This window comes from Phaseolus vulgaris, chromosome 8 (genome assembly GCF_051622355.1).
Source record: "Phaseolus vulgaris cultivar YP4 chromosome 8, ASM5162235v1, whole genome shotgun sequence".
Lineage (NCBI taxonomy): Eukaryota > Viridiplantae > Streptophyta > Magnoliopsida > Fabales > Fabaceae > Phaseolus > Phaseolus vulgaris.
This window is the reverse complement of record NC_143505.1, coordinates 22,116,662-22,136,434: the sequence shown is the minus strand read 5'-3', so window position 1 is coordinate 22,136,434 and position 19,773 is coordinate 22,116,662. Positions and strand designations below refer to the sequence as shown.

Sequence of the window (19,773 nt, the reverse complement as noted above, 5' to 3'; positions counted from 1 at the left end):
ACATCACCGAACTTTTTTAGATATTAAAACAGATCAATATTTGTTTAGGGACTACAAATAGAAATATCTAACCGTTGAAGCTCAAATTTATCTTAGTTTTTAAATCACATAACATCTAGGTTGTTTTTTCATAGCTTATACGAGTATCCTCGTAAACGAAAATACCAATTTTTCATTAAAAAAATACTTTTGGATTCTAAAATCTAATGATATTTCTTATTTTGGATTCTACAATTAAGCATACTTCATATGTATTCGGATTTTACAATTCAGAAGATACTTTTAGATTTAAAAATACATTTTAGATCCTACAATTTTAAATATAATTTTAACATGTATTAATCTAAAATATATTTTTAAATCCATAATTACTTTTCGAATTGTACAATATGAATTACGTACGTATTATAGTAAGGAGATGTTACAAATTTCACAATCCAATATAGACATAAAAAAGTGAAAAAAAAAAAGCAAATAGAAATTACTAACATATACACAAAAGGATAGTGATATAAAGGTTTAGAGTTTACATGATATACATCCCTTTATAAGTGTATTTTGGAAAATGTTTTTCCAAAATTCTGAAAAGCATTTTTTTGAAAAAAGATTATGGAATAAAATTTTCAGAACGTATATAATACATTTTAGAATGTATTTTCTAGAATAATTTTTTTAGAATGTATTATGGAAAGAACTTTCCAAAAATGAGATTGGATTAGATGAGGCATTTTCATTTGATAGTTGTAGGAAGTACTTTGTCGGGATGCAAAAAAAACACCCTTTTGATTAAACTGTTTCTTCTTGCACCTCCATATGTTCTTCTCCCACCTTGCACCTCCATATGTTCTTCTCCCACCTTGCACCTCCATATGTTCTTCTCCCACCCACATATAAAATATGAAAATACCCTTTTATCCTTCTTGTGTCACCTCATATTCTAGATTACATAATCTAGAAGTTAATCTCAAATTTGAAAATAACTTACGGATTATGTAATCCAAAATATATTTTAAAAAAATGGTATTTCGAATTATATAATCTGGAAGTCTAGATTTGAGAGTAGCTTTCAGATTATGTAATCCAACACGCATTTGAAAAAAGACTTCCAAATTACAATAATCTAGAAACTAATCTCATATTATAAAAGACTTTTGAATTATATAATCCAGAAACTAATCATGCATATAGAAAAAAGCTTTCAGATTACATAATCTGGAAGCTAATTACGAATTTAGAAAAAGACTTATAAATTACGTAATCCAAAATATTACCGAGGAACATTTTTGGAATTACCAAAATTTATGGAGGTGAAAGAAGGGCATATGGAGGTGCAGGAAGAAGCAGTCTCCTGATTATTGACTGATATTGGGCTCAACATCTCTCAATTAGGGCCAGGCCAATTTCGTAGAAGTGCCCAGTTGAGGCCCAAGAGACATACATGGGTTGGTATATATAACAGTTGAACATTAAACCCTACTTCCTCTCTACCGTGTGCACGCTACCAGTTTTCGGACCACTCTGACAGAGAGTTCGACGGGGCGGTTGCAGAACAACAATTCAAAATGAAGGTTTTCTTCTTCCCAAACCCTTACCGCTGTCGTTTTTACCCTCTGATTCGTCGTTTTAGTTTTGCCTTCGTCACTCAAGACCTTCTGATTTATGCCTATTATTTCTTCACGTCGCTTACGTGTTGTTGTTGCTGAATTTCGTTTTGTGCCTTTTTCTTCTTCAGTTTAACATTGCGAATCCCACCACTGGATGCCAGAAGAAGCTCGAGATCGACGACGATCTGAAACTGTATTCTCTTCACCTTATTTATCTCCGTTTATTTAATCTTTTCCTATTTTTGTTCTCCTCTGAAAGGAAGATGTCAACTTGAATTTGCTTGCCCCCATTTATTTTTGGTTGTACTAAACTATACCTAGAATCTTAATTGTATATTAATCGTGTCATTTTGCTAGGGCTAGCTAAACAATGATGTTTAAGATGGCAAAATAAGTATAGCTTAGACAATAGTTTTAATAGTTTTACGTGAGTCAATTTTAATATAAAGTAATTTGTAGTTTGTAATAACAACATTTAAATTGGGTTATTTTGAAGTCAAGTATCGCGTGTTTTAAGAGAATATATTTGTATCATTTGTCCAGATGAAGGCTTTATTTTATGAACACAAATCCTAACTTTTGACTGGAAGTGTGCCTCTTATAAGAAGCATGAAGGTGACAATTTAAAATATAAATATATGTAACGTGAGGGATATTACCAGAGAGTAACTTGCATTTCACTTGCGCTACGCATCATAATTTCACTGCTTGTTAAATGAAAAAGGAATTACAAATCAACCTATTGAAATTTTAATCATTTTGGTCTTTGAAAATTATGGGCAGTTTATTTCTTTCAAGTTTCAATAATATCTTCGTAATAATCCTCATCATACTTGATTTACAATAGTAGGTTAAAAAAATAAAGGAATTTAATTTTAATTTTTTAAAGTGCTAAAAGCTTTATATGAGATTCATGCCATATCTTCTTTTGGGCAAGAAGACATGTCTTCATACTAAAATATTCCCATCTTCTAATTACAGACGAGCATTTTGGGACAAGAGGATCTCACAGGAGGTCAATGGAGATGCACTTGGTGAGGTATGTATGTCCTTTAGCCTCAAACCTTCAGTGTGTGATCCAAAGTTTTGCTGAATTTTTCATAATTATTTCATCACGTCTTTTGTTGCCAACAGGAGTTTAAAGGCTATGTATTCAAAATTACTGGAGGCTGTGACAAACAAGGATTCCCAATGAAGCAGGGAGTGCTGACCCCTGGTCGTGTTCGCCTGCTGCTTCATAGGGGTAAGTCTTTTATGTACTCTATGTATCCTTGTACTCTGCCCATTTTATATTTAAAATCAATTCCATTTTTGTTCTCTGCCTTTAAGAACTTTACTTTTTTAAAATCAATTCCATTTCTTGAATAGGAACTCCTTGCTTCCGCGGATATGGAAGGCGTAATGGAGAGCGAAGGAGAAAGTCTGTTCGTGGGTGCATTGTCAGCCCTGACCTCTCTGTTATTAACTTGGTAATTGTGAAGAAGGGTGAAAATGACTTACCAGGATTGACTGACACTGAGAAGCCAAGGATGAGAGGTCCAAAGAGAGCCTCCAAAATCCGAAAACTGTTCAACCTCTCCAAAGAGGATGATGTTAGGAAGTATGTCAACACCTACCGTCGGACATTTACCACAAAAGCAGGTAAAATCCCTGTGACATATATGCTGTGCTTAATTTTGTGATTGCTTATGTTCTCAAATAGAGAAAATGATTATTTTATGAGTAAACAAGATGATGTTAATCTCTTCCCGACCTTAAATCTATTGACAACTAAATCACCATTTGCAAGTTTGTGTTGTCTGTTGCATTTTTTTATGGTGATACAGTTCCCGTAGCTGATTTATTTTATGTTGGTGTACATTTGTATTAAGAGCAGATATACTTCATGCAATGTTGATTTGGAATAGTAGTCATCATTTCTTAAATTTTACAGAAAAATGATTTCCATAAAATTAATCTGCTGCCTAGTTCATATATGTTACAATAGAATACGATCTTATTCTTATTGACTACTCAATGGGTGTTGTTTGACTTGCTCTGCGTTAGATATTTTAAGGTCAATTTCTCGTCTATTTTTTTATTAATGGTATTAAATGTTATGGATAAAAAAAAATTTGGAAGTTATATGAAATATCTCTCGCACTTCCTGAAAGAAGTTTTACCCTCTAGAATATGCTATGGCAGATAGCAGACCCTTGTATAACTTGATATAATTTGAAAGGAAGAGTTGTTTTGAGGCATATTTAGGCTATGGTCCCTTTGGGACACTGGATAGGAAACGTACTTTGTGAATGGGTTTGAACATGAACGTTTGATTGCAGGGAAAAAAGTGAGCAAAGCTCCTAAGATACAAAGATTAGTGACTCCTCTTACTCTCCAAAGAAAGCGGGCAAGGATTGCTGATAAGAAAAAGAGAATTGCGAAGGCAAAATCAGAGGCAGCAGAGTACCAGAAACTCCTTGCCTCGAGGTTGAAGGAGCAGAGGGAACGCCGCAGTGAGAGTTTGGCCAAGAGGAGGTCCAAGATTTCCAGTGCTACTAAGGCAGCTCTATAGGCTGTGACTTTCAGATATAGATATGATGAATGTTATTCATCCGATGTAGTTTTTGGTAACGTTTTTTTATGACACATGTGTTATGAGAAACTATGCTTTTGCTATTTTTTACTAGATTGAGTTACTTAAGTATTTATTACGCAGTGTTATTTATTGAATCATTTTAACTAGTTGGGATATGTTGCTGTTTCGATTTCATCTTATTTTATTTATCATGTTCATTGGTTATATTGGTTAAGGATGAAGCATTCGTGTTTTAGTTTTTAATAGTGCGATTTTAATTTATTTATGATATTGTAAAACTGTCACTTATCTATTTATTTTGATTGTAATATATCTACATTTTATTAGGATTAAAACACTTGCGCCACTTTTTATTTTTATCATTAGCATATGTATTTGTATTTATAAAATGAATTATAAATTTATACTATAATATTTTAATTTATCATTGATTATACTTTATTTTTAACAAACTATGCCTAATTATGGATAATTGATTATTATTTTAAAAATCACAATTCAGTAAATACAATCGATTATTATTTTGTTTAAATTCACTTTCCTCAAGGGTCTCTGGAGAGAAAAAATGAAATCATAGCCCAACAACTATGGACTACCTTTTGAATGCATGTTCTGTTTTTTAACAACCTTTTTTGAGATGTAACTTTTTTAAAAATAATTCAATGTGATAGTTTTAATGATTTTTAAAATTATCCATTGTGATAATAACACATAATTTAATGTGTAACAGCTAAATAATAGAGATAAATCTGTTTTAATAATGATAATCTGATAAAAAGAATCACACTGAACGTTACCAAAAAATAAAATGAGACCATTGAACTTTTTAAAAATTTGGTAACTAAATTAACTTTTAGCCTATAGGACTAAAATGTAATTAAGCCAAATTATATAAGAAATTCTAACAAAAATCAGTGTAAAAATCATAATTTGTATAACTTAAATGATAATAGTATTATTATATATTTTCTCGTAAAAAACTATAATATTTTATAAATACAATATAAAACTAATTATAAACATGTGAGCTAGAGGTACATGGGTTAAATGCGGTATCTCTCCCCGACAAATTAATGTTGGACTGGCCAATGAACCCATTGGGCCAATGAACCCATTGGGCTAATAAACTAAACGACGTCGTGAGTGTGTTGTTGAATAAATCAGTCTGTGCGGAAGAAAGCTGTGAAACGGCTATAAATAATCTGAAAACCCTATCAATGGGTACGGCTTCATAGACGCGGCGCTAGAGTGTATGTTTATCTATCTCTTCGTTTCCGTTTTTAAACCTAATCGTTATTGTTTTTGCATTTTGTTTGTTGAGTTGAAACTGTGAGGGGAGAAGTTGCTATGATGATGAGATATATAATCTCGTTAATCTGATGAATATTTCATTCATGAAGATACCTTTTCTCATCCATTCAATATTCTTTCTGAGCACTCCTCTCTCTCCATCTGTTGATATACGAACTATATGATTCGCCTCTCTTTAGTATTATTTTCATAGTGAAGTTCATAAGTTTTTGGTTCGAAAATGATGGAAGGTTTTAAAATCTGCTATGACTAAAGATTTTGAAGAAAATTATCTCAGTCTTAGTTTTTATTTTTTTATTAAGTTTGATATCTGAAAGAAAATAAGGAATATATTGTTTTTTGCTTTTATTTTATCGAGGAAGATTTTAGATTATTTTACTAAAATCTATATATTTTAGATGGATACAATATTTATTTAATATTTTTATTTTATTAAAAAATTGTCATATTACACTAATTTTGTTTAAACTCTAATTATAATTTGTTTCTTTTTAAGTCAGACAATCTATTGAGCTGGACTGAATACCATTTAGTATTTAGTATTGGTTATTGTTTTTGTCATTTTATTTTCTTCAATAACACTGATATGTGCCACTGTTATTATTATTTTCCTCAATATTACCCTTTGCACTTTTCTTCAATAACATGGATTGAGTTAAATTTTTAAAGTATTTTTTTTCCTATTAATGTTCTATTAATTATGTGTTAATCAAATTTTGAGAGTGGTGTTTTGGAATTTTTTATTTCTTGTCTCGAGTGAATGAAAAAGGAAAAAAAGAAATATAAAATAAATTTAAGAAATAAAAGATAAAAAGTATAATTGGGGATTTTTTTAGACACTGTTTCGCCGTTTTAGATAAAGGTCATATATTTTTTCATTAATTCATAATAAAAATATTAAGGAAAAGAGATCAATAAAAAAAAGTTGGTATTATGATTGACTAACTTGGTATTATGCTTGATTACTTTAAAAAAAACTAATTAAAAGTGTTTTTAATGCACGATTTGGACTTATTAGAAATAAAATTACGTCATCGAATATTTTTTTATCAATTCATAAATAAATTATTAAGGGAAAGAATAAACCCAATACAAAAGGGGTCTACAGAATTCTATGGTTTGGACATCATTCTTGTTCTGTACAAAGGAATCAAATGCAAAATCATAAATTTCTTGCTTTGACCGTTGATGTCATATATCAACTATAAATGTAGGTCATTGCATCTTTAATGAAATATCAAATCAATTGTTGGATGTTTATGTATGATGGCAAGTTATATGATGTTGATTTATGTTATGTCACATGAATGAAATTAGGAATTCATGTTGATGTGTTCAAGATGATGATGAACAATGTGTTGTTTCTTTTGGAAAAAAGATATGAACCTCATGCAAGATGAACATTTATTTAGCAACATTATGATTTAAGGAATCCAATTACTTTCAACAAATGGGAGGATATTGAAAAATAATTGAACCACTTTTTAAGAATTGTGTAAGTGTATGTTGGTTGTTGTTACATTTTTCATTGTTTGTGCTTTTGTTTTAAAAACTATTGATTTTTTTTATTGATGTTCCAATTATTTCTTGTTATATTTTTTTTTTATGATTGAGTGTTGTATGTTTGTTATTGTATAGATTTTATTCAAATAATAATATTTTTGTAGAGCATTAATTCATTATTTGAAAAAAACCACATTTGATAACAAATTCATACCCATTAAATAAAATAAAGGTAAAGTAAACAAAAAATGGACATTAATAACCTATATATTCTTGAGCAGAGTGTCGAGTCAAATCAATACCTCATATTAGCACCAGAGAATAAAGGTCTATATGAACAAAATGTTTTATTGTTGTTAAGCATTCGAGAATAAAGGTGCACGTAAGCAATATATATTGAATGATTTTTAGAGTGTGATGAACAGGTAGAGTCTCATTTGTCCCAATGGAGAAGAAGTACCTCAAAGCACTAATTGGAGACAAATTAGAGGAGGAACCTATAACCGACGAGAACAAATATTAATAATAATTACAATAATAATATTATTATTATTATTATTAATAGTAATAATATTAATAATCATAATTATAATAGTAGCAGTAATTATAATAATAATATTTTAAATTTTAATAATAATATTATTTTAATAATAATGTTATATTAATAATATTCATAGCAATTATAATAATATTTTTCAACTTAGTGTTATTTATCTATCTTCATATTCTCACAATCTCAATTTAACTTAGTCAAATATGTTTTTGAATAAAATAAATATTTATCGGAAGTATACTTTTGATTTGAACTTTTTTGACATCATTACTATAATTTTATTCAAAATGCATTTTTGTATGCTTAAATGCATATTGTGAATAACTTTAGTATGAATGGTTTTATTTATTGGAGTAGTTAATTGGACTCGAGTGTGGTTGAGGTTAATGTGTTGATTATTCACAAAAATTGTTTAAGAAGTAGTGACCTAGTAGGAGGATGATGAATGAGGGGAACTAGGTTTGTTTATCACACGTGAAATTTATTAACACATGAAAAAGAAATCGATTACTTTAAACATTTTGAAAAAAAAAATATAGCATTCCACTGACTAATAAAATTGTCCAACCTAAAACATAAATTATAAATATTGTAGACAACTATAGATTCGACCTGGTCCTATGATAATTGTACACTAATAACAATAACATTAGAGAAATTCACTTTGGTGTTGTTTACTGGGGTCACTTCACACATATCTCATGCACCACCCCACCGAACAACAACTTCCTTGGTGTCTTCCACTGAGGTCACTTTATACACATCTCATTGCATCCCCAATAACAATACAAAGCACAAAATTTCTAAAATTACTTCACTATGCAAAAACTTGGTATCAGGCCACAACTTATTTCTACCTAGGTCACCACTCATTGTCTCACTAAATACATTGACACTGAGATTACAAAACTTGACCTCGGTGTCCTCGACTGAGGTCATTTTACACACACACCTCATGTACCACCTCGCCCAAGAATAACAATAAGTTCAAAGTATAAAAAATTTGAGCAGTGTGCAAAAACTTTTAGCAGGTCACAACTTATTCCTATACAGGTCACAACTTATTTCTATACAGGTCACCACTTACTATGATTAACTACATTGACACCAAGATTAGAGAACTTGACCTTGGTTTCTTACATTGAGGTCATTTTACACACACCTCATGCACCACCCACCTAAGAACAACAGTAAGTTCAAAATTTCTAAAATTACATCATTGTATAGAAAAATGGTAGCAGGTCATCGTTTATTCCTACACATGTCACCACTTATTGTGACGAACTACATTAATGTTGAGATTAAAGAACTTGACCTTGGTTTCCTCCTTTGAGGTTACTTTACACACACGTCATGCACTACCCAAGAACAAAATAGTTTAAAATTTCTAAAATTATTTAAATGTACAAAAACTTGGTATTAGGTCACCACTTATTCCTACACAAGTCACCACTTAATGTGATTGTGATTAACTACATTAATAATGACATTAGAGAACTTAACCATCGTGTCCTCCTCTATAATGACTTTACACATCTCATGCATTGCAACGCCCCACACAAGAACAAGACAAAGCTCAAAATTTCTAAAATGACCTCGTTGTGCAGAAAGTTGATAGTCGATCACCATTTATTTCTACATAGGTTACCACTTATTCTGACTAGGGATGGCAAAGCGGGGCGGGCCGTGCGGGTCGGCCCGCGGCCCGCAGGTAAAAAACGCGGGGCAGGATGACCTTTTCAACCCGCTAACCCGCATTAGCCCGCTCCGCATTAGCCCGCCAACCCGCGCGGGCCAGTTGCGGGGCGGGGCGGGCTGGTCCGCAAACCCGCAAGAAAAAAATATTGACACTTAATAGCAGCAGAGCAACCTAAACTGGGTCATGCCAATTAAATCAATTTCAAACACGATAAAGGAGCAAGACACCAGTTAGAGAAGGAGAAGTAAGCAGAGGGTATTTTAGAAGTTACCCATGACCAAACCATCAATTGAGCCAAAAGTTATCTTATTTTTATTGTATTATTTTTATGAAAAATTAATTAATTAATTGTCATTGTTTTAATATATGCAGATGACAGGGAATATTATAATTATGAAAAAAATGGATGAAGGTTCTACTAAGGTGGCATCCAATGTTATTGAAATGGAAGAATGTCAATAATGTTTATGTTTAATGCTTTTGAATTAATGTTTATGTTTAATGTTTTGGAATTAGGTATTTTTAATGTTTTGGAAGTGGAAGAATAGTGATATTTGATATTTATCTTAATGTTTTGATGTTTGACTATATTTGAAAAGGAAGGAAAAAAAATTAGGTTTGATAATAACAAATATATAGGTTTAATTTGACAATTTTTTAATAACAAAATGTAAAAAAATAAATATTTAATTTAAAAAAAAAAAACGCGGGCTGGCCCGCAAACCTGCGGGCCAGCTCTTATGCGGGGCAGGTCGGGAATTCTAGCCCGCAATAACTTTGCGGGGCGGGCCAACCCGTCCCGCATTTTTGCGGGCCAAACGCGGGGCGGGTCAATGCGGGGCGGGCTGGCCCGCTTTGCCATCCCTAATTCTGACTAATTACACTGAGATTAGATAATTGTATCTTGGTAGATTATTTTACGCACACCTCATGCACCACCCCACACAGGAACAACACAAATCTCACTTTTTTTACACAAGTGGTAGCCCTTGTATAAGGTTTTACCTTCCTAATGAGATCGTTGAAAATAAGAACACCCTAAAACAAGGAACTTTTTGCACATTGAACAAATTTTCGACCTTTTGAACTTACTGTTGTATTTCGGTGGGGTAGTGCATGAGGTATGTGTGAAGTGACCCCAATGGAGGACACCAAGGTGAATTTCTCTAATGTTATTGTTATTGGTATATAGTTATCGTAGTGGACCAGTCGAACCTATAATTGTGTACAATATTTATAATTTATGTTTTAGGTTGGACAATTTTATTAGTCAGTGGGTCTATGTTACCAATGTTACATTGTTCAAAATGTTTAAAGTAATCGATTTCATTTTTCATGCGATAAATAAATTTCACGTGTAATAAACTCAGTTCACCTTATTCATCATCCTCTTTGACCACTGTAAAAATTTAGACTAAGTCACCACATTTTAAACCATTTTTGTGAATGACCAACGCACTTACTTCAACCATACTCGAGTCCAATTGGTTAGTACTTCAATAAATGAAAGCCTTTTTTTCATACTAAAGCTAATCACAATCTACATTTAGCATAAAAAAAATCATTTTGAATCAAATTATAGCAATGATGTCAAGAAAATTCAATTCAAAAGTATGCTTGTGATAAATATTTATTTTATTCAATAATATATTTGATTAGGCTAAATTAATATTGTAAGAATATGAAGATAGATAGATAACACTAACTAAGTTGGAAAAATATTATTGTAATTACTATTATATTATTAATATTAACATTACTATTATTAATAATATTATTATTATTATTGTTATTGTATTAATTATTATTATTATAATAATAATTACTACTACTATTATGATTATTGTTATTAATATTATTGTAATTATTATTAATATTAAAATTATTATTATTATTTATATTATTATTAATATTAAAATTAATACCCAGGGCTGGATTACTAAGAACAGGGGGACTGGCCAAGTACTCTTCAACTTGGTGAAAACTTATTCGCATTCACTGGTCCACACAAAACAATTGTTCTTCTTGAACACTAGAAGTAAGGGTACCCCTTATCTCCACTGGCCGACAAGAAACGAGATAGGGCGGTCATGCGCCTTGTTAGCTGCTGTACTTCCTTCACATTGGTCGGGCCTCTCATCCTTATGATCGTCGCACACTTGTTGGGTTTGCCTCTATGCTCCTTTCGGTCAACAAGAAGCCAATAAACTGTAGAACATGGGAGCTTTGATGTTTCAAATCCATGATGAAGGTTGAAGCTATGCTACTTTTGGTTTGGGTTTAGTCTAGGGTGTTTAGAATCTTTGTAAAGATCTTTCCCAGTCCCTTGCACAAGCTTGCTCAATTTGTTTTAAAAGAGAAAAGTGTTTTTCTAAGTAAAGAGAAAAAAAGCAACCAGTTGAAACCTCGAAATAGTCGGTTGTTTGTCACTTGGCTTGTTTGAAGGTTTTAAAACTGTTTTTGACTTGGTTAAATAACTGCCTAACCAATTCAACCAGTTAAAACGACTTTTCAACCGGTTGATTGTGACATTTCATAACAGCTTTTTGAAAACCTATTAATCTGTTTTGGATGTGAATCATAACTGTTTTGGCTCATTAATGCTGCCTAGAACGACTAACTTTGAGTGCTATATATATAGCTTTTCTTTTAAAAAAAATAGAAGTTTGAAATCAAACACAGTGAGATTGAGATTGGTTTTGAAAGAAGTTTTTCAAAAGTTTTACAAGATTGTTGAATAGTTGTGCACTAGTTCCAGGTTTGATCATAGGAGCTTTCTGATTCTTGTAAACTCAGGTGTAATCTGTTCCTTTCATGATTCTTGTAATTGTTCTTTCATAAACTTGTAATTGTATGGAAATCCTGTAAAGTCAGAGGTTGTTCTGGCTAAAGGTGTGTGCTTGCAAAGAGGATGAGTGGTTCTTGTGGTTTCAAGATCACCTCTTTGTGGTTGTGTAAGGTGTAATCTGTGAGTGATTACTAATGGAACCAAGTGGTTGTTCTGGGAATTGGATGTAGCTCAAGGTTGAGTGAACCAGTATGAAATTGGTTGAGTAAATCTCTCTCTCTCACACACTCCTTATAAACTGTTTGTTTTAATTATGCTTTTGCTGCTGCTATAAACAACCGGTTAAAATGAAGTTTCAACCGATTGAAATTCTGCAAACAGTTTCTTAATCATTGTTTTATTACTTTCCTTGATTGTTTATTCTGTGAAATGTGTTAAAGCTTCATTCTTATTCAATCTTTGCGAAATCTTTGATAAACAATTCACCCTCCCTCTTGTTTAAGCCATTAATTCTAACAGAAACTTCCCTGCTTCCACCCTGAACACACACTTGTCTGGATTATGCTTCAGGTTGTACTTCGCTATTGTTGCAAATAGTTCTTCCAGGTCGACAATATGCTGATCTTTCCTTTCCGAAGTGATGAACATGTCGTCTACATATGCTTGAACATTTCGCTCGAGGATTGGGGCAAAGATTCGATCCATCAACCTTTGATAAGTTGCGCCAACATTTTTCAGGCCAAAGAGCATGATTTTGTAGCAGTAACTGGCAACCTTGGCCACAACGGCTGTTTTACTCTCGTCCTTCGGGTGCATACGAATTTGATTATACCCCGATAACGCGTTTAGGAATTGTCAACCAAGGAATCTATGCTCGAGAGTGGGTAGGAATCCTTGGGACAAGCCTTGTTCAAATTAACAAAGTCGACACACATCCTCCACTTCCCATTAGCCTTCTTAACCTACACAACATTTGCCACCCACTTAAGGTACTGGATCTTCCTTATGTGGCTAGCATCCAAGAGCTTCTGAGTCTCTTCTCGGATGACGAGATGCTTATTTACATTGAATTTTCTTCCCCTCTGAACCACAGGTTTGACCTTTTCATCCATGGTAAGCCGACGTCACACTTATTCTTATATCTTTCGAAAGCTTTAGGATTTATTTTCAAATTTTTAGGTAATTTCTTCCTCTAGCTCTGTCTCTACATCAGAGAGGTTTTCGAGCAAGAGCGACCGATAGGTTAATAAGGAACCGATAATGGATTCTAGAAACTATTTTCATACGAGGTCAACCGATAGTTCATCGCCATTAAATCAAGGGAGTGTTGGTTCTAATGATGAAACTCCATATTGGGTTGTTGAAGAAAGAGCCGAAAGGGCAGAAGAAAACTGGAGTTTGCGAAAGGGGTTACAGATGGGTTGATTACCATGTAAGAGAGTTTTTTTCTCAATATCGATGGTCGGCATCACTTCTTTATTTTGTCTCAAGTACAAACTTCTACGAGCCTCATCTTAACAAAGAGATAATTTCTTTTCGAAGATGTTGGGCTATCAACAACGTTTGCCATGGTTGAGAGGATTCTGTTGAGGATTTCTTTTATTTCTACTCATGTTTGTTAATGTTCTTGCCAGTTGACTCAGTCGTCGTTGATTTCAGAGGCAGGTGGTGACTCCTCCTATTTCTGGTGGTTTCTGTGCTCCCTTCAGGTGATAGAGAGTGGCTCCTATTGCACTCCGACGATCAAGTCAGTACTGGGCTAAGAAACAATGAGTAAGTAAAACAGTTTCAGTCTTAGAAACGACGTATCTTTACCAGGGATCTCAACTCCCTTTTATAGGTTGTTTTTAGGTCAACTTCCCTTTCCAACAAGAACTTCTCTTCTAGTGGAATTAGGGTTAATAGGAAGACATTCCGTCGCGTTGTTATGTAATCTTAACACAACAGCGGCGCAAAACCTTCCTTTTCTAGAGTGCAAAGACTAACAATATGGATGTTAGGGTACCAATTCATGTACCAACTGTTGAGCAAGATGCTTTGATATCTCCAAATCCAAGAGGAAAGCTTGAAGATCTTGCTGCTGGGTGTGTGTGTTGTCTAGTTGTTTGAAACTTGTTAATTCACTCCTTAAGATGATCCAAGTTCATTTAAATCTTTAACCTTTTGAAAAGATGAGTTTTCTAAAATGTTGTTGAAATTTCAACAGGTTGAAATTTCGAAACAATAGGTTTTTTACCTTAGTAGTTTTTGAAAAACTTTTGAAAAAGCTTGACTTTGCTGTCAAGTCAATTCAACTGATTGTTTCGACAAAACAACCGATTGTTTTCCTGAAAACCTTAACAAAATTATGTTAAGTGGTTTTAATATGTTCTAAATGATCCTAACTACCTTGGCTCCTTTATTAAATGTTTTTGACCACTTGGTTGGTCTATATAAAGGTGGTTTTACGCTCCTAATCTTGGAGTAAGAAAAAGAGTTTATCAAAAACAGTTTTTCCAAGATTTGAAAGAGCTTTGGATCATTCTTAAGTGTGTAGAATAGGATTGGGTTGTAATTCTGAACTTTAAGCTTTGTAATACCCAGGTGTATTCCATTCCCTTCTTCCTTGATTACTGTATTTCTGTATTTGTGTTGCCAAGGAGTGTTGAGTGTTCTTGAGGTGTTCAAGATCAACATTCTTGGTGTGGTTTACCAAAGGTAGTGTGTTTCTTGATGGGTTCAAGGTCACTACTTTGGTGTGTGGTGTTTGTAATCTGATTTTCATTGCATAGTGGATTACCTAGTGATTTCTGGGGACTGGATGTAGCTCTTGGTGTAAGAGTGAACTAGTATAAATCTGTTTGTGTGATTCTCTCTTTCCCTGATCACACATATATCTGTTTTAAGTTGTTTTTATTAACTGTTGATAAAAACAACCGGTTGAATCGCAAAAACAACTGGTTGATTTTCTGGAAATCAATTAAAACAGCTTTGTGCATTGCTTTCCTTAGTTTCTTTATCTGTGATTCTTCATTATACATTCAAAGTTTGCGAAAATCTTTCATAAACAATTCACCCCCCTCTTGTTTAAGGCCATATATTCTAACACCAACGTTGTGCGCTCATCTATCCTGTAGGTACCCTAATTCTTCACGTGCCATGCATGCAACTTTCCCTGGAAACCCTAGCGCTGGTGGGCTTAGGCGCCTCCATGGAATACAAGGAACAATGAATTATCGAGTACACTAATCGCTAAATATAAAAACAGAACAATAAAAAGGGTTGTGAATTAATTGTGTTGGCACTTATCAATAAGAAAAATACAAAGAATTGATTGTTTAAAGTTGGAAAAATAGGGATCAGGTTTCATCTTTCTCACTCTTATGTATTTTGATTAGCATGTCAATATTAAGTTCTTTGATTGAAATTGATGCCCGTATAAAAAGCATTTATATCGATTCCTCGCATATAAAATCCTTAAGAATGTTCCGTAACTATCGATCCCTCGCATAATTATAAGAACAACTTAGAACGAAGCTCAGACGTTAATGACAATTAACATTTCAAGTCTATCCCTAGCACTAAAATATGTTAAGTATTGTTGTTTAGGTCCGAACCCTAAAAATCCTCCCGGTCAGATTTAAGATTCCTAATTTGTTACAAAAAATTAAAAGTAAAACAACAATACGAATAATCAATCAAGAACTGAATATTAATATATAAGATATCACCTCAATACATAAGAGTTTGAGCAAATTACTCCCAATCCCAAAGGGTAGAATTAGCCACACATACTTCTAGCACCTTCCATTCTCCCAATTGGGTTACAATTCACTCTATGGTGTTTTCCTCTCAATTTCTCACACTAGGGTTGAGCCTCTAGCCCCCTATTTATCCTAGTTTTCTAGGGTTAGGTTGCTTCTTGTGTTGCGCTAATGAGCTAAGTGATAAAACATAAAAAAGGCCCAATCTTTCTATACATTTTCTTCCATTTTGGGACCTTCCAACTTTCTCTTTTTAGCTCAAATTATTCTCCAAATCTTCAATCCTCCCTAGATATATGCAATTAACACCAAACTTGGGAATAAAATGCTCTTATTCAAATAAAGCTCATAAAAATTGTAAAAAATTATAAATTCATAAATTATGGATTATTTTATATTTAAATTAGCAATAAATCCTCACAAGTGCCTATATTTTAATATGAAATATTACTGAAATATAGACACTTATCAGTGCACACCCTTCTCTTTGTCTTCAGGCTATTCTCATAGAACTTTTTTGTCGCCTTCTGGCCAGACTTGATGGTAATCACGACTCCCTCAAGGGAGGGTAGCTTCATCTTCATATGCCTCGTTGAGGCCACTGCCCTTGCTCTGTTTAGGGCAGGTCTGCCCAAAAGAATGTTATAAGCTGAAGGGGCGTTCACAAGCACTGTGAAAGTTTTCCTTGGCTATATGTGCCCTCGCACCTCCACCTAGTCCCCATTGAAACCGTATAGGCTTATTGAAAGTTGACCAGAACATCAGATATGCCGAACTCCCCTGATGAGGACTCGATGCACTCTCCTTCCTGCCGTCACCACTGAGATCACCACCGGGTTGTTGTCATGTGGGATCACGTCTCGTAGGTTAGCCTTCGTGAAGAAGAGGTCGGGTTTCGGGGACTGTTCGGGCTCTCCTGCTTCTACGGCCATCACTTCTCTAGCATACTTTCTTCGTTCTGTGAAACCTCCGGAGATGGTGTTGACCTCTCCATGGACTGGTATCTCATGCCCCTGATCAGGCGCGGCGGCTGCTGACGTCGGGGCCCCTGTTTCTCTTGTAGGTATTCTTCCAGAAAACCATTCCTGACCAGTTTATCTAACTGGTGTCCTAGCCCCAAGCAGTTACGCAAGTTGTGGCCAAAGGCTTGGTGGAATTCACACCTAGACTTTTGTCGGTCTTCGGGGGTGACTTTAGCTTATCTGCCACGTTGGGAATAGAAATAAGCTCCTTAAGGTCTATACGAAAGTTGTGCCTGGTGGGAGCGCCTTCCCTTGTTCGTGCCCTGATATGATGCTTCCTTGGCTCATACGGCGGTTGCTTCCCTTGGGTTTTCTTCTCCGTCGTTGCTTCGTGCACCCTCATGGATTGAGGAAGACCAGTTCCCCAAGGTCTAGCCGGACCAACACTTCCACATTTCTCTGTCACCTCCTCTTCTACGCCGATGTGAGCCACAACTCGGCGGCGGATTTCACAAAACGTCTTCGGGCAACACCTTATCAGAGAATCATTGAAAGGTCCCGATAATACTCCTCACCTAAACGCATGCACCATCATGGCCTCATCTTTAGTGTGCAGCTTTACCACTAGGGCCCCGAACCTGTTCAGAAAGTCTTTCAAGGGCTCTCCCTGGTATTGCTTCACGTCAAAGAGGTTGAAAGAGACCGGGGGGAGCCTGATTGACGATGAACTGCTCCCTGAACAATGCTGAAAATTGATCAAATGAAGTGATGTGTCCATTGAGGAGACTGATGAACCAGTCCAACGTTGTGCCTAAGAACGTCCCCATGAACAGTTTGCAATGCATAGCATTAGTTCCTCCCGAAATCATCATCTGGATGTGGAAGGCTGTAATGTGGACCTCCGGGTCTCCGACACCTATGAAGGTGATTTTTGGAACCATGAAGCTAGTTGGTATTACCGTGTCCATGATCGTCTGGGAAAAGGGCAAACTCCCTACACAAAGCCTTCTCCGCGTATATATCTTTCTCCTCGACCCGTGGATGACTTCTACGATATATGTTCTTTTCGATTATGCCATTTATTATTGATGCCTTCTTTAACTTTGCTAATTTTTTTAATACTTTTGAGGCATCATGTATGCTGCTAACAAGAAGTGCAAAAATTACTTTCGTAATATTAGCTTAAGGGATGAGCAATACCAAAAGGTTGAACAACCGAATGTGATATCAGCTGTGACTCCTATCACACAAGTTCAACGGGAAGCTGCTTCTGAAGGCAATGCTTCTCGAAAACATAAGAAGAGAGATCGTCCGAATCGTCGATCTCATTCTTCAAATCGTTCTCCAAGGAGTGGCTGACATGTTGTTGGCGGAGCGCTTTTTCAGAATTCATCTCCAACTGATTTGGCCAATGTTGTTGTGAAATATTTTTATAAGGGACAGCTTGTGCCCATGAGGGACATTCCGGATGATGAAGAAAACTCTGTCGAGAAGAACCGTGAAGAGATTGAAGTTGTTGAGATGGATTAGCTTGTATTTTTTTTTCCAAGTGTATATTCTAATACTCGATAAGAACTTACTTTAAAGTTCTTAGTAAAATTAACAAAATTTAATTCCGATAAGCATTTTGTTGATAAGAAAACTTCTTAAACCGAGAACAGAGGTATTTACTTAGGCATGAAAACTTTCTTAATTGAGAAGAACTTTTACTGCTCCTAGGTAGGGATTCACTTAACACTTAACGTGAAAACTTCCTTAATCGAAAAAAACTTGAAAACTTCCTTAACAAGAAGAACTTTAGTGTTTGGTATGTACTCACTTAACGTGAAAACTTCCTAAACCAATAAAATATTTGGTATTCGGTAGGGATTCACTTAACGTGAAAACTTCGTCAATCGAGAATAAATTTAATTGCTTGAAATAAGTGTTATTTCTGAAACTTGAAAGGAAATGCTTAATTGATTAACTTTGTACAATATATTTTCATGTAAAGTAATGTTTCAAATGACTAGCATTCCAAGTATGCGTATTTTTTTTCTATTTCGCTGCTCAAGTTAATATGCTTCATTTCCCAAGCTTTCAGTAACTTGGAATGGTCCGCATCTTTTCGTGTTTTTGTCCTCATTCTCAATACTAAATCATTTTTATTAAAAACTCTCGACACCGACTTAAAATTACACTACAAGAAAATCATGAAATAGAAACCAATTTTTAGATACCAAAATAATTAGTTACAATAGAAACTAAAATAGAGACCATTTTAGAAATTAAAAAAAAAATTAGTTTCTAAATTAGTTTATATTATTTTCTATTATTGTTAAATAATTTCTAAATTGGTATCTAATTAGCAACTAAGGTTTTAACTACCAATTATTTAGTTTCTAAATTTGGTAGCAAAAACCTTGGTTGCTAATTAGATACCAATTTAGAAACTATTTAACAATAATAGAAAATAATAGAAACTAATTTAGAAACCAAATTTCTTTTTAGTTTCTAAAATGGTATCTAATTTAGTTACTATTGCAACTAATTATTTTGGTTTCTACAAATTGGTTTCTATTTCATGATTTTCTTGTAGTGTTATATCTCTTAGTCACCCTTCATTTAACCGGTTCCTCCCTTATCCTTTCTTTATCTCTCAACTCCTCGAGCAAGTCAAACTCGGTTTTAAGACATTCTTCATTTACTACTAAATCTTGTAGTTGGTGGCGGATTGTGGGCTCTCCAATTTCTATCGGTATAATGACATCCATCACATAGGTGAGGTTGAAAGATGTCTCACCAATTGTTGTTTGAGGTGTACATCTATATGCCCATGATGTTTCTAGCAAGTTATCAGCCTACTATGCCTTCAATTGTATCAAGATGACTTTGTTGGCGGATTTTGCCTGTCCATTTGTTTGTGGATGCTCAACTGAACTAGTGTATGCTTGATTCCCAAGTTAGAATAAAATTCTGCTAGTGTTTTGTCAACAAATTGTTTTTCATTTTCAGTAATTATAGTATTTGGTATTCCAAGTCGAAAAATTATA

The 19,773-nt window shown here is 34.1% G+C and overlaps 1 protein-coding gene and 1 non-coding gene across 2 annotated transcripts; both read left to right on the top strand.

Moving 5' to 3' along the window:
* The first annotated feature begins 1,418 nt into the window (after nucleotides 1-1,418).
* On the top strand, nucleotides 1,419-4,386 carry LOC137827233 (small ribosomal subunit protein eS6). The gene is made up of 6 exons (XM_068633490.2): nucleotides 1,419-1,568; nucleotides 1,733-1,797; nucleotides 2,586-2,643; nucleotides 2,739-2,847; nucleotides 2,973-3,245; nucleotides 3,926-4,386. Exons 1-6 carry the CDS (start codon nucleotides 1,563-1,565, stop codon nucleotides 4,156-4,158), a joined length of 744 nt encoding a protein of 247 aa, XP_068489591.2. The 5' UTR covers nucleotides 1,419-1,562; the 3' UTR covers nucleotides 4,159-4,386.
* A 1,139-nt stretch (nucleotides 4,387-5,525) lies between these two features.
* On the top strand, nucleotides 5,526-5,618 carry LOC137827327 (small nucleolar RNA U30). Its single transcript, XR_011083716.2, has one exon. It is a non-coding gene; the product is annotated as a small nucleolar RNA U30 (small nucleolar RNA).
* The last annotated feature ends 14,155 nt before the right edge of the window (nucleotides 5,619-19,773 follow it).

Coding starts and splice junctions, on each gene's coding strand:
- LOC137827233 (XM_068633490.2), top strand. Junction 1,798..2,585: donor ATCGACGACGATCTGAAACT/GTATTCTCTTCA, acceptor TTCTAATTACAG/ACGAGCATTTTGGGACAAGA. Junction 3,246..3,925: donor GACATTTACCACAAAAGCAG/GTAAAATCCCTG, acceptor GTTTGATTGCAG/GGAAAAAAGTGAGCAAAGCT.